A 12,831-nucleotide genomic window follows, 5' to 3' on the forward strand; every position below is an offset into this window, starting at 1 on the left:
ATTCCATTTTGCAAAGCAGTCAAGACATCAAACGTGGTTACGAAGCTGGTAATGAGCAAGGTGGTGCTGTCAACTGCATATAACTAACTATCTCCATTGGCACATAATTCAAAATGTTCAGTTATTTTCTGAACAGATCTCATAAACATATCTCTCACTTCTACACATATTTGCAACCCATACACCTTACATACTGGAAGTCTTTAGCAAACTTCAATAAAGCACACCATAAATCTGTACTCACTGAAAATTTGGTATATTTTCTAATTTGTCCCGTATAACTCTTATCACATAAATGATCAAATAAATGATAAACTACATAGTGTACTGCTAACTGGTATCCCTCAGTTGACTACAATAATGAAGAACACTCACAGCCTGCAAATTATCTGAGGTACACCATTGCTGCACTATCCCTTTTTCTGTTCTTGAAACTATCATGCTTAACAAATGAGGTTTGTTGACATAAAAGTTTTCCGAGTATTGTACCAAGTCATAACGTAAGAAAACTACACTGGAAAAAATCAAAGTTTCAGCCACAATTACCATGAAAAAAACGTTGGTTTCTCCATTATAGATTTTTACATTAAGATGCAGAACAACACTCAGAAAATTTTTGACATCAACTGACTCTGGCCACAGAAGCCTACACAGTTATAAATATAAAATGTGTTTATCACATTATGTACGGCATTTTCTATTTTACCTTTAAGGTAAGCGGTAATCTATTATTCCTACAACCATGACAGTTGTTAGGCATTCAGAACAGACAAAATGTCTACTCATCAGTTATTCAACTTGAATGAAACAGAACACTTCCATTTTGAATCAATTCCGCTGTCTGTATTTCTGATGAAATAAAGTAATTTGCCTGTACTATTCCTATACACATCCAGTCTCTCATACAGTTTAAGAGTGATTATCAGATCTTTACCTTGCTGAAGCACCAAGGAATAATATCTTTGCTTAGTGGAGTACAATTCTGAAGTCTTCTCCTCATTGTACAAGAGGTAAGGAAAGCAGGTCAGTAAGCAACAGCCGGGAGGAATGCCAACAAGGAAGAACCATTGACATTTCATGTATTACAGCTGCAAGACAGAGTAATTTCGTACAAACCACAAGAAATGGGTTCCCAAGGCACCGTTGCAGCAAAGTGGAGTAAGAAGGCTTTTTAAGTTGGATTCAAAAAGAACTTTTCGGCAGACTGACTCCACAGAATACATCTGCCACTACTACTGAAAGGTGAAGTTAAGGCACCTCTCAGCTGCCACTAGGGCCCTCTGATCGGACAATAAAAGCAGTCTAGGTGATGACACTGCCACCTCACAGCAGAAGAGCATACCAGCCAGTCTTGAATAAATATCACTCCTGTTCTGGTGATAGAGCTACTCAATTCACAAGTATCTAGCTTGGACCTTGGACATTCCTGAGAGTAGCATGACTACACACATTTTGTGATGAGTTGGTAGTGCCTCTCCAGCATACCATCTATGGTACAAACAGGTGTGCAGTGGTCACAAACTTTCTGGAGCCACTAGCAGCCCTGAACAGAGCGAGCAACACCACCCACCTGCGCAACATGGCCACTGGCCCCGTGACATCACTGGGTGCCACTGGCCCCTTGACAACACTGGGTGCTAATGCCATGGTTCTGCAACTACTGTGGGATGAGACTGTGCAGCTTGAGTGGTGTCATGCATACTCGGAGTGTCGCACACCACTGCTACAAAACAGCTAGAAGCGGCTTGAGAATTAAGACAAGTGTGTATCTTTGAGCAATAAATGTTTACTGTGTTAATGATGTTTCACTAGTGTCTCTGAGCATCTGACAGGCCATCATACATTAAAGTCACTGCTTATCCATGTCCGGGGATGGGGAACCAGCTAGATCCTGACCTCAACAACCCACTGTCAACACGTAACGTAGCATCCTTCACCTCAGTGCACTCTTCATATATTCTTTTTCTGTATCTCACTGTTCTCCAAGATCTTACTTCTAACCATATACAATATAGATGTCTTTATTTTAACAAAAGCTTTAAACAACAGTTGTTGGTGAAATATAGAATACACTGAAAATGGCATTTTGAATTTTTAGAAAGATATTTGAATAATTAAAAAATGAAAATAAATAAAAAATTAAATTTATATGCAAAAAAGGCATATCTCCTCAAAAAACTGTATATAGAAAGTACTGAAGGGTATTAAATTAGGAACAGTCCAAGAACTTCTGCAAAATAACATGCTGCACCTAACAGAATTATCAAGCATCAGGATTCAGATAAACTTTATGGTAGCAGTTATATTCAATATATGAGCAACATTAACTCAACAAAGAGAGCTAATTTCTTCAGCTACCAGCTAGTAATTAACAACAACACAGTAGATCCAGTCACAGCTCCTAAATTTTCCAAATAGGCACTGTAGACATGATTCAATGACACAATAGAGTTTCTGCACAAGGCAAAAACGATTTTGACATTGATAACTAAGAAAAGACCACAATGTAAACCAGCATGAACAAGACAAAGGATCTGAATCCATAAAATCCCTCCTATACCTCATTCTGCGGTGTCTACCAAATCGACTTGTCTTCCGTTGTCTAGGTTTGGTGTTGTTTTCATCTGAAATAGATGGCTCCAAGCTACCAGCCCTTGGTGTAACATATCCTCCACCTTCTACTGCTATAGGAATGATGTATTCACGTGGAGATTTCCTGATAGGTTCTGGCCCAACTGATACAGTACTGTCCGTATCTGAATCTTGAGTGCTCTGACGAGATAGGCTCCCAGATCTAGGAAAGAGGAAAGTAACAACAAAATTCAATAACATCATCCATGCCCTCTTGAAAGTTTACACATGTGCATACAACCATATTAATACCTAAGTCTTACTTAACTCCAATACATGTGCACTCAAATTATCATTTTTTTAGTCAAACAAAAATAAACTGTATATTAAAATACTCAAACAAATCAAAATGTTCTTTCACATTCTGAGTGTTAAGCCATTTGCTCCCTACATGTCACAGAGTCCTGGACATTTCTTTACATTCTTACTATTCTATACCGTATAGGCGCAGGGCATAAGTCTAATTTCTCCAGTTTCAACTCACGGCCATATCTGTAACACTCAGACACTGCCTCATTTGTGGACAAAGCGTGTCAGTCCTGCTTGACCTCTTGGTTGATTTAGGCTGTTTGAACTAACAGGTACCATTTTAATACTGCATACCGGTATATCAGCATGGGTTTAAGCAAGACTGACATCCTTCTTCCCAGTGTCTGGTAATTACAAATTCACTCATAATATGAAATTGCTGCCAGCAGATATAAGCCTCTTTATCTTCCAGGTATGGCACTGCTTTCTCATAATTATAAAACTATACACATATCTGTGATTGTTTCAGCAGAAAATTTCTTCTTTACTATAGTCATAGAATGAAATGCATCAACTAAAAGTTTGTTCCAACCTATGCCGTTCAGAGGAGTTGGTGCTGTGGAGGGTAAAGGGGGGGAGGGGAGGGGATCCAAATGACATGGGTACTGCAGCAGCTGATGAAATCATTGGTAAAGGGAGATTGATGCCTCCTCAGTAGTCACAAGATCACTGGAACCTAAGCACAAGTTCATACTGGGGAAGAACAGGGAAGGAAATCATCCATGTTCTTTTTAAAGGAATTAGCATGGTATTATTTTAAGCAACCATGCAAAACTAAAATCTGACTGGCCATGTGGAGATACAAATCCAGGTCCTCCCAAATGCAAGTCCAGTGTCTTAACCATTATGTCACCTCACTAAGACACACGGCGTGACATATTTGTTCATATAACAGAGTCTGTAAAAGGCTTTAAAACGTAATCAGTTGCACTAAAATAACTTATTATAGTAGATGTGACACACACAAATATCAAGTTACACGTGAGAGACTTCATGACAAGAAAAGGGTCACAGATGTTAAAATGTAGATACTGTTGGTAGTCTCTGTGCTTGATAAGGACAGACGTTTTTGTGAAATCATCAGGCAGGAATGATGTCAAGATGGACCAGGTGAAGCAGATTTTAGTATAGGTTCCTCAAAGTATTCAGTCAACTGCCCACCTGCACTATACAATATGATAGTCCTTTCTTATGTCACTCTTCCATAGATCCCTTACAGACAATTCAGATACAAATCCCATCCCATTTATTCACTCAGCACATCATATTACAGTCCTGTCACAATTATTTCACAGATTAAATCAAAGGAAGGATGTAAGTATGAAAACTAAGTAGCCATATACCTCATGAACTGCCATTGACTAACTGTGACTATCCATAACCACTTGATTACAGAATAAGCCCCACACCGATTATCTAAACAAGTGCTTCAATATTTGATATTCCCTAAAGTCAAAAAACCTTCTGAACTGCACAGGTGGCATCTATACCTCCAGCACATTCCTCACTCCACCAACTGGCTTAAACTCCCACTAGTCCCCATATCTGAGCGTCCCCTTTCCCACACCTCTCAAGAGTGAAAATTTAATAGCTAGAGGAATATTCTTATATCCAAGTGAGTGTATGTGCATCACCAAATATTCAACCGCATGTGGCCTGTTGCAGGTCTTTATGTATTACTTAAAAATGTACCCTTTAATGCTTTAAATGGAATGAGTCTCAAAACACAGATGTCAGAAATCAATTAAAATTACAACCTCTGAGAAGTATACACTCGCTGCTGTGTTGGGGGTACAGGTGGCCGCACTGCATTTCCTTCCTCCACATGAATAGGAATGATGTGTTCTCGTGGCTTGCTGACTCTTCCTTCAGGCTCCAGAGAAACTGATCTATATGTATAAAAAGAAGGAAATAAGGTGCAACTTATAGTCTTTTTCCATAATAAAGAACAGCCTCAGAATAAGCATTTGAGTATCAACACACGTCTTCAGCAAGTTATCACTCGGCAAATGTATTATAAAACTCCACTGAAACATTTATTTTTTGAAGTCAAAATGAACTTTGGTGCTCTTTATCTGCTAACTAATTAGAATACTACAGGAATAAAATTATTTCATACAGTAACATAAATGTATCTACGAACCTAGGTGGCTGTTTAGGTGCAGCAACAGAAACTGGGAATGCTGCTTCAGATCTCTGAGAAGTCAGCTCTGCTGGCTCAATCATATGAGATACCTCAGTATGAAAACCAGCAGGTGCAATACTGGGTGAATTCAGTCGAATCTCTGCTTTTGAGGTTTTTCTCCTTGGTAATGTTGCTGACTTCAGTGTTATTTCTACTTTAGAGGATTTCTTTCTATTTGCAGCATCAGTGTTCATCCCAGAAGCATAATCATTACTATCAGGTTCTTTGTCTGTTCTTCTCTCTGGAACTTCTGAAATCACAGGTTTACTTGAAAGTGTCACATTATTGTCATTCTGATTGCCTTTCAGCTCATTAACACTATTAAAATTAAATTTGTTTTCTACTGGGGAAGCAACTTGTACTACTGCAAATCTAAAATCATTAGGTGCTACCTGAATTCTCACTAATTTCTTACCAGTCTGAAGATCTACAGGAGACAGGGGAGGAGACTTCGGAGAAAGTGGGGTTGTAATGTTCATTGTTTTTGTCTTTGTTTTAAGCTCCTGTGGAACAGGTACAGGAGGCTTTGTGGCTGTCCCTTTCTTCATGTTATCTGCTCCAGCTTCTTTACGATGTCCTTCAGTAATTGCATTGCTGATTATTTCAACAGCATCTTTCAGCTTTTTTATTCGGGCTTCTTCTTGTTTGTTGGGCTTCTCGGATGTTTTCAAAGGAGGAATGAATTTTAGTGAGTCTTCTTTTTGTAATACTGCTGGAGATTCGTTTACACATGGCACAGGCTGATCATTCAGCTCCAAATTGGACAGTTTCTTGCTTGTTTCATTTATAACAGCATTTGTCTCATTTTGTACTGCAACAATTTCTTCTTCACCATTCATTGCTTTTGTTAATGGAAGTGCATCTTCGTTGTTCAAAAGTGCATTACTCGCTTCTACTGTTGATTCATAATTTTCTATGTCAGAAATTTCAGTTTTTGAATCTTCAGTCTTCTTAGAAGATGAAGATTTTGCTAAGCTTGGTACAGAAACAGCAGATGATGATTTCTTTTCAAATGCTCTTTTTGCATCACTAACTTTCACGCCAGGTATGAACACTTTCTTTGCTTTTTCAGGTGTAGGAGATTTTGGTTCAGCACCTGCTAACATATTAAATTTTTCAGCTGTCTCAAATATTTTTGAGCGCCTCCGTTCCATTGGTTTTGAAGGAGGTGAAGCTGTATCCTCAGGCGTGTTTGCACCAGATGATTTCTCTGATCCTGAGCCCAACTTCCCTAAACTAAGTTCACCTTTACTTCTTCTTGTTTTGGTACCAATCTTCTTCGGAATATCAACGGGAGGACTCACAGCAGCTGATGTACCATTTATACTAACACCATTCACATCTAACTCTCCAACAGAACTTGCTGTTTCACTAACTTCAGCATTTATATGATCACCTATCAGACTGTTCTGCATGGCAGCTTCCAAAGTAACAGAGCTGTCATTTTTCACATTATCACATATGGTAGGAACTTTTGTATTGTCCAACACAGAAACACTTTCCGAGTTTACATGGTCCATCACCTGTGGCCCCGAATCCTCAGCTACACCTTTACTATCACTCACTACTTTCTTTTTCCGCTTCACTTTAATTTTTACACTTTCCCCTTCATCATCAGGCATTTGTACATTGTCCTGCGGCTTTGCAGAACATTCATTTTCTGGTGAAAGGGGTTCACTTTCTTCCAACTCTTTAACCAAATCTGTTGTCCTGCTCTTTGGTGTACTACTGGCCATAGTCTCCAGACCTTCATCCATTTGAACACTACTGCCAGCAATTGTGTCTACACTAGATGTGGCCGTCTTCACTGACCCAACAATAGTTTCAACAGATCCCTGAAGGGAACGATCAACATCCACCACTCCAGAGTCCACTTCCATTGGCTCCTCAGTAGATACTGAATCAGATTTCTGCTTACTCCTACTACTTGATCGACTTCTGTGTCGTTCTGAGCTTCGTTCACGAGTTGAGCGTCTACTTCTTTCTTTCCTTTTAGATGCACCCCGATTTGCTTCTTCTGTGGAGATACCTGCAATTGAAGAAGTATAAATGTCAAAATAAAATATCAAATACAACCAGTATTGTAAAGAAAAGGGGGTTGTGCAATAAAAACTGTAGTCATTAATGGACATATGTTAGCAAGCAGCTAATTAAATTTCTACAAATCTTAAAATAGCAGACTAAATGATGAAAATGTTACAATAAAATTTTACTACAAAGAGCTTGCTGGCATATAGTAAAAATGTCTTCACAGCTGGGTATATTGTTAACCAATGAAAACATTTATTCAAACTGGGCCTACTGCACAACTTTTAGAGATGGGATATGCAGATATATTATCTTATGTCCTGATCTTATTATTGATACTATGTGCACTACAGCAGAGCCTAACCTGAAACAATCATTTATTTTATTTCTAAACTAACCTAAAATTACATAAATTTAAAATATGAAAATGTGAGAAAGCCCAATATTGATTTGAAGCCACCTGAGAGTTAAAATAATTTAAGGGCAAAAGGTATGGGCAATAATTATTGCAGCTTAATGAATAACCCATTAAATTATGGGCATGCAGCCATGCTAATTCCAGCTCTTCTATTGATATTTCAACCACATATCTTTTGGCCATCCTTGGAGTGAGCCAAAAGAGTTGCTCACACTGGGGGTCGCCAGGAGATATAAGGGGTCTTCAAAAAGAAATGAGCCGGAGGCATAATTACAGAAACCAATACCTATATGTTACAAGTACTGACTCTGGCTATTGATCCACTTGTCCCACTGTGACACGAGGTGGTGAACGGCTGTCTCATAAAATTCCTGGGGCTGCGATGTTAACCAGTTCTGCACATACAGCTGGATGTTGTCATACACACGAGTGCAGGAAAGGCTATGCTGACGCTCTTCTTTGACTAAGACAGACCGCTTCTGATTCACTTCCTGCAGCATGGGACAACAGTGAATGCCCATCATTACTCGCAAACCTTGACCACCCTTTGCCAAGTGATCGAATCAAAACGACCAGGCAATCTCACCCATGGGCTCATTCTGCTCCACAACAATGCAAAGCCTTATACAGCCAACACAGTCGCGGCACTTCTGCAGTAATTCAAATGAGAGGTTCTCGGCCAACCTCCATACAGTCCAGACCTCTCCCCTGTGATTACGCCATTGTTGGTCCCCTTAAAAAGGCTCTGAGGGGCAAACGATTCATCACGGACGACAACATCCAGCTGTACGCGCGGAACTAGTTAACATTGCAGCCCTGGTAATTTTATGAGACAGCCATTCACTGCCTTGTGTCACAGTGGGACAAGTGTCTCAACAGCCAGGATCAGTACTTCTAACATAATGGTACTGGTTTCTGTAATTATGCCTCCAGCTCGTTTCTTTTTGAACACCCCTTACACACTGTTGAAATGTCAGTAGAAGAGTGGGAAACTGCACAGCTGCATGCCTGAAATTTAATAGATGCATATATTGGCCAACAGTTGGTTGTTGCCTATCCTGTAACAAATCAGCCATACAGCAATAATAAACAGAAGCACTGACAACCAAATTTTTCCTCTCATATCAATGACACTGTTGTTATCCATTTTTATATTTAAATTTCTAGATTTTAACTTTTAACACATTTACTGCTTGTTGCATAAACATGAATTAAATTGAGAGTCCCCCCCCCCCCCCTCAACCCCCACCTTGCTCTCCCCTCCTCCCTACATACTAATGTGTTGGTATCTGAGGACTTCATAAATAATGTTATCCGTTTTCATATAATTGAACACTGTCCTCTCAGTTCAACTCCTTGAAACAACAACATTTACTACAGTTAAAACCACAATCTTTTTGGCAAACTGTCTCAGGATGAATCTGGTGCAATAACATCAGCTCCTTTTTAAGTCAGCTTACATCATGTGTTGCACTTCTAGAGTAATATATTCTTAACTTGTACATTTTAATCCATGTAAGCCAAGGTGAACTGCAGATTTCCCCTTGTATTAGTTGTTACGAAGGAATAGCTTCGCACATGTTTTTACAGCTGTCAGTACTGTCTATTTAATGTTACAACCAAACAAGGTTTAACAAGAGCTCAATGCAGATTAAATACATTGCAGAAATGTCTTTCAGTAATCCATGGGGAATTCTACCTTTCAAAAATGAAAAAATAATGAATTACTGCAAAACACAAAACTGTTTCATAGGAGAACAAAGCCAGATATATATGGTATAAAATAAGAAGAATGGGACAATGCAGTACCAGTTAATTCATTTACATGACACACAAAGTCTCTAGTATGAAAAGTCACTGAAGGCATATTTTTAAATATGGATATAAAAACCACTCGAGTCAAAACAATGATGGTCAAAACCATTTTTATTTCTTAGTTATATATTAATGGTTTAGAATTAAAGTTCTATCATTTTGTGAAATCTTATTTATAAAGAACCAATCTTTTTTGTTAATTTAAGTTTTGACTTGGGCATTTTTGTTCAATTTCATACAATTTTACTTTTCTTTTACAAAACTGCACTCTTTTTTAAATTCCAAAATCTTCTGAAAAAAGCTTTTAAATGAAAATAAAATGGCACTGTAGTTACTTTTCCTCACAGCAATAAAAAAGTATTTCAACGTAAACTGGATAACAACATATCAAGAACAACATCAGAAAACTGAGGAGAATACAAAATAGGATTTCACTCACTAAAAGTTTGTGGTTCAATTAAATCTTTAACACAATAAAAAGAAAGTGATCTGTGTGTAATCAAGTATGTTAATAGAATTATTATCATGATAGACACTATTCATACATACTGAGTAATACTGTTGTTTTAAGACTTCAATTTGCACTCATTTACATTACAATATCAGACACTTCACGTGCAATATCAGGCATTTCATGTGAACTACTGACACAGACTTCAGACACTGTGTTGAAAGTTTCATTACCAGTGCAAGCAGTTTCACTAGCTAATACCGTTGCTCATAAAACTGCAATGGCTGAAGAGCTTTTCATGGTGGGCTCATGGTGGGCAAGACAGTTTCTGCATGAGTCTTACTATGTCTTTGGTTTTAGATATAGGAAGAGTAATTTCTTTGATCACTAAGTGAGGAGTCAACTGCACCAGTAATTTTCCTCTTATACACAAACTTTGGTATTATTATTATTATTATTATTATTATTATTATAAAGTACCTCGCCTTTTACATGGCCACTATTTTGTGCCTTCCTTCAAAATAATTCTTTTTGTCTTCCCTAATGGAAAATGCCACCGAGAAGAAGGCTTCGTTACATCAGCAGCTTCTGATTTCCAAACATTCTTCCACCTGATCTGCAGTTTTCATCTACAAATGTTTCCATTATGTAGCAAAAGGTATGAAAGTCAATTTTAAGTTCACCACTCAGGACAACATATACCTTACACTATACAATAATGCTGAAATACAGGTACACAGGAAATAGGATTGCTTTGACATCAATTACAGTAAGAAGCCCATGAATACCGAAATTACTGCCAAAGATTGGTATAGTCAGTATCCAAATGAAATATTATGACTTCAAAGAATACACAATGTAAGAAACGATTTTGCCTACTGATATGGACATATTGTAGTGCAATCTAACAACACAAGATTCCAGACAAAAAAGTTGCAACATAGAGATTGTTACTCGTTTCTTGACACATCCGGTGATAAATTCACTGCCTCCAAGACTTGGCCCTCTCTGCTGCACAAGTAAGAATTCAGTGCTCTGTTACACAATGACATAGCCGATTTTGCAGATATTCTTGATTCACCTGGTAGTTAGATATCTATATTTTAAATTTATAACTTTAACATATTTTTGTAAATTTTATGGTTTCACCAGTTCTGATAGTAGATGGCTCATGCTTTAAGACTCAAATAAACAAATAAAAAGCACAATCACTACTACACAATACAAAGAAATATGGAGGAATAACACGATTGAAAACCACAAAAACACCAAATAGAGTCTTACAAGCTGCAGAATTACATAACAATGCAGTATAAAGGAGAACTTGTCAACTAAATGACCTTACTCAAGGTTCTACAAAACAGGTCTGGAGACAAGACTGGAAAGGTAATCTGATGAGAGCAGATATTATAGTGTGAGGAAGATCATGCTGTGTGCAATCTTTTATCTCAAACTTAACGATATCACCAAGAAATCTTGGTGCAATTGAGAGTGAGAAATTGAATCACATTTAGAAAAGTCTGAACATCAAATTGATTTTTGAATGTTTGTAGACTGGCTGAAAATGCATTACAATAAAGATAAATGTTGAAATGCTTTAAGAGGTTGATCTTGCGATAATTTTGGATACCATATAAAAGGATAGAAATACCAACATAAATCAAATGTATACCAGGAAAGCCAACATTACACAGAAATTTGTCTAGCTATGAGTGAGTGGATAACATCAACAGAGTTGTCGGCAGTAGCACTAAAGGAAGATTGCACAGCAGTCATGCAGAAACATTGAATGAATCCAACCAAATGGAAAGTATCTGCTATACATAAAATAAGTAAAGGGGGAGACAAAATTATGAGGAAGATATTTTGGCCCAGGGAAGAGTGAGAAGAATATAGATCCAACCATAGAAGAAGTAACAAAATATTGCCACATTTAACGGAAGTGTTGTGCTTTTATGGGCACACTAAAAGAATGTCATCTCACAGAATGACAAAATAAATCTGAATCACAGGGACAACACCACTAATTGGCTCAAGGAAATCAAGAAGGGTGTTTCGGGGGGGGGGGGATTACACATTGGATGTATTATATACATCACAAAGAATTTTCAAAATTTCACTCCAGATAAGCACAGAAGTGCTGAGAAGAACAACCACCTCAGATGATAATAATAGCATATTTAGTACTTTGTAAGCACCCAATGGAGGAACATCTGACCTAAAACCAACTATGTTGTGTAGTAGAGTGTACTTCTGGTGCCACTTTCCTCTCCCATCTTTTATTTATTTGCAAAGAACAATTCCCAGTGAAACTCCAAATAACCTCAAATTTCTCTTAAGTAAGTTTCAATATTGTGAGAAGGAAAGTTGCTACTCACCATGCAGTGGATGCTGAGTCATAGATGGGCACAACAAAAAGACTGTTCCATTCCTGGATTTTTGTCTTAAGTAAGTTTGTTAGAGATTGCTAGCTAGTACAAAAGTGCTGAGCCTTCGTGGCCGCCTCTGTATCGGCTGTTGGCTTCTGTCTCAAGATCTTCAGCAGACGTTTAATGATTTTCTTGATGATTCACCAGTGTGGGTGAAGGCTCGCTCTCCATCGCTGGTGGTGGACTGGATTCAAGCCCATGAGCAGAGATTATAAGCACCTGTCATACCGAACATCTGAGGGCTTTTTCCTGCTCAATGCTGCTGCCCCCCGCCACCTGCTATAGTGATTGAGGTTGTTGCGACAGGTGGAGAAATCAGCCATAGTGGAGCACCCAGTGTATGAGACCTGTTACATTACAAATTTCACTAACAGAGAGGTTCTTGCTGTGGAGAACACCTACCATTCCACTTGTTCAGGAAAGCCATAGAAATTCACAAACATGAAAATACAAAAATAGTTCAACAACAAAGAAAATAGCCTCGCAGTAACTAACTCCTGGATTCCAATGCTGCAGATAATGACCATTGTGATCAGTTAATGGGGAACCACAGAGGTAATAACCT

The 12,831-nt window shown here is 38.1% G+C and overlaps 1 protein-coding gene across 3 annotated transcripts in view; it reads right to left on the bottom strand.

Annotated features, from left to right (window-relative positions):
• The window catches only part of LOC126474282 (serine/threonine-protein kinase par-1-like), a 420,752-nt gene that overhangs the window by 133,198 nt on the left and 274,723 nt on the right, over positions 1-12,831 (bottom strand). For all 3 annotated transcript variants that reach the window (XM_050101749.1, XM_050101764.1, XM_050101756.1), the window contains exons 12-15: positions 5,541-7,154; positions 5,084-5,375; positions 4,698-4,829; positions 2,561-2,794 (exon numbers count right to left, since the gene is read on the bottom strand). In XM_050101749.1, the coding sequence (XP_049957706.1) occupies positions 2,561-2,794; positions 4,698-4,829; positions 5,084-5,375; positions 5,541-7,154 (2,272 nt within the window). The remainder of the gene's footprint in view (positions 1-2,560; positions 2,795-4,697; positions 4,830-5,083; positions 5,376-5,540; positions 7,155-12,831) is intronic.

Source organism: Schistocerca serialis, chromosome 1 (genome assembly GCF_023864345.2).
Source record: "Schistocerca serialis cubense isolate TAMUIC-IGC-003099 chromosome 1, iqSchSeri2.2, whole genome shotgun sequence".
In the NCBI taxonomy this organism is placed as follows: Eukaryota; Metazoa; Arthropoda; class Insecta; order Orthoptera; family Acrididae; genus Schistocerca; species Schistocerca serialis.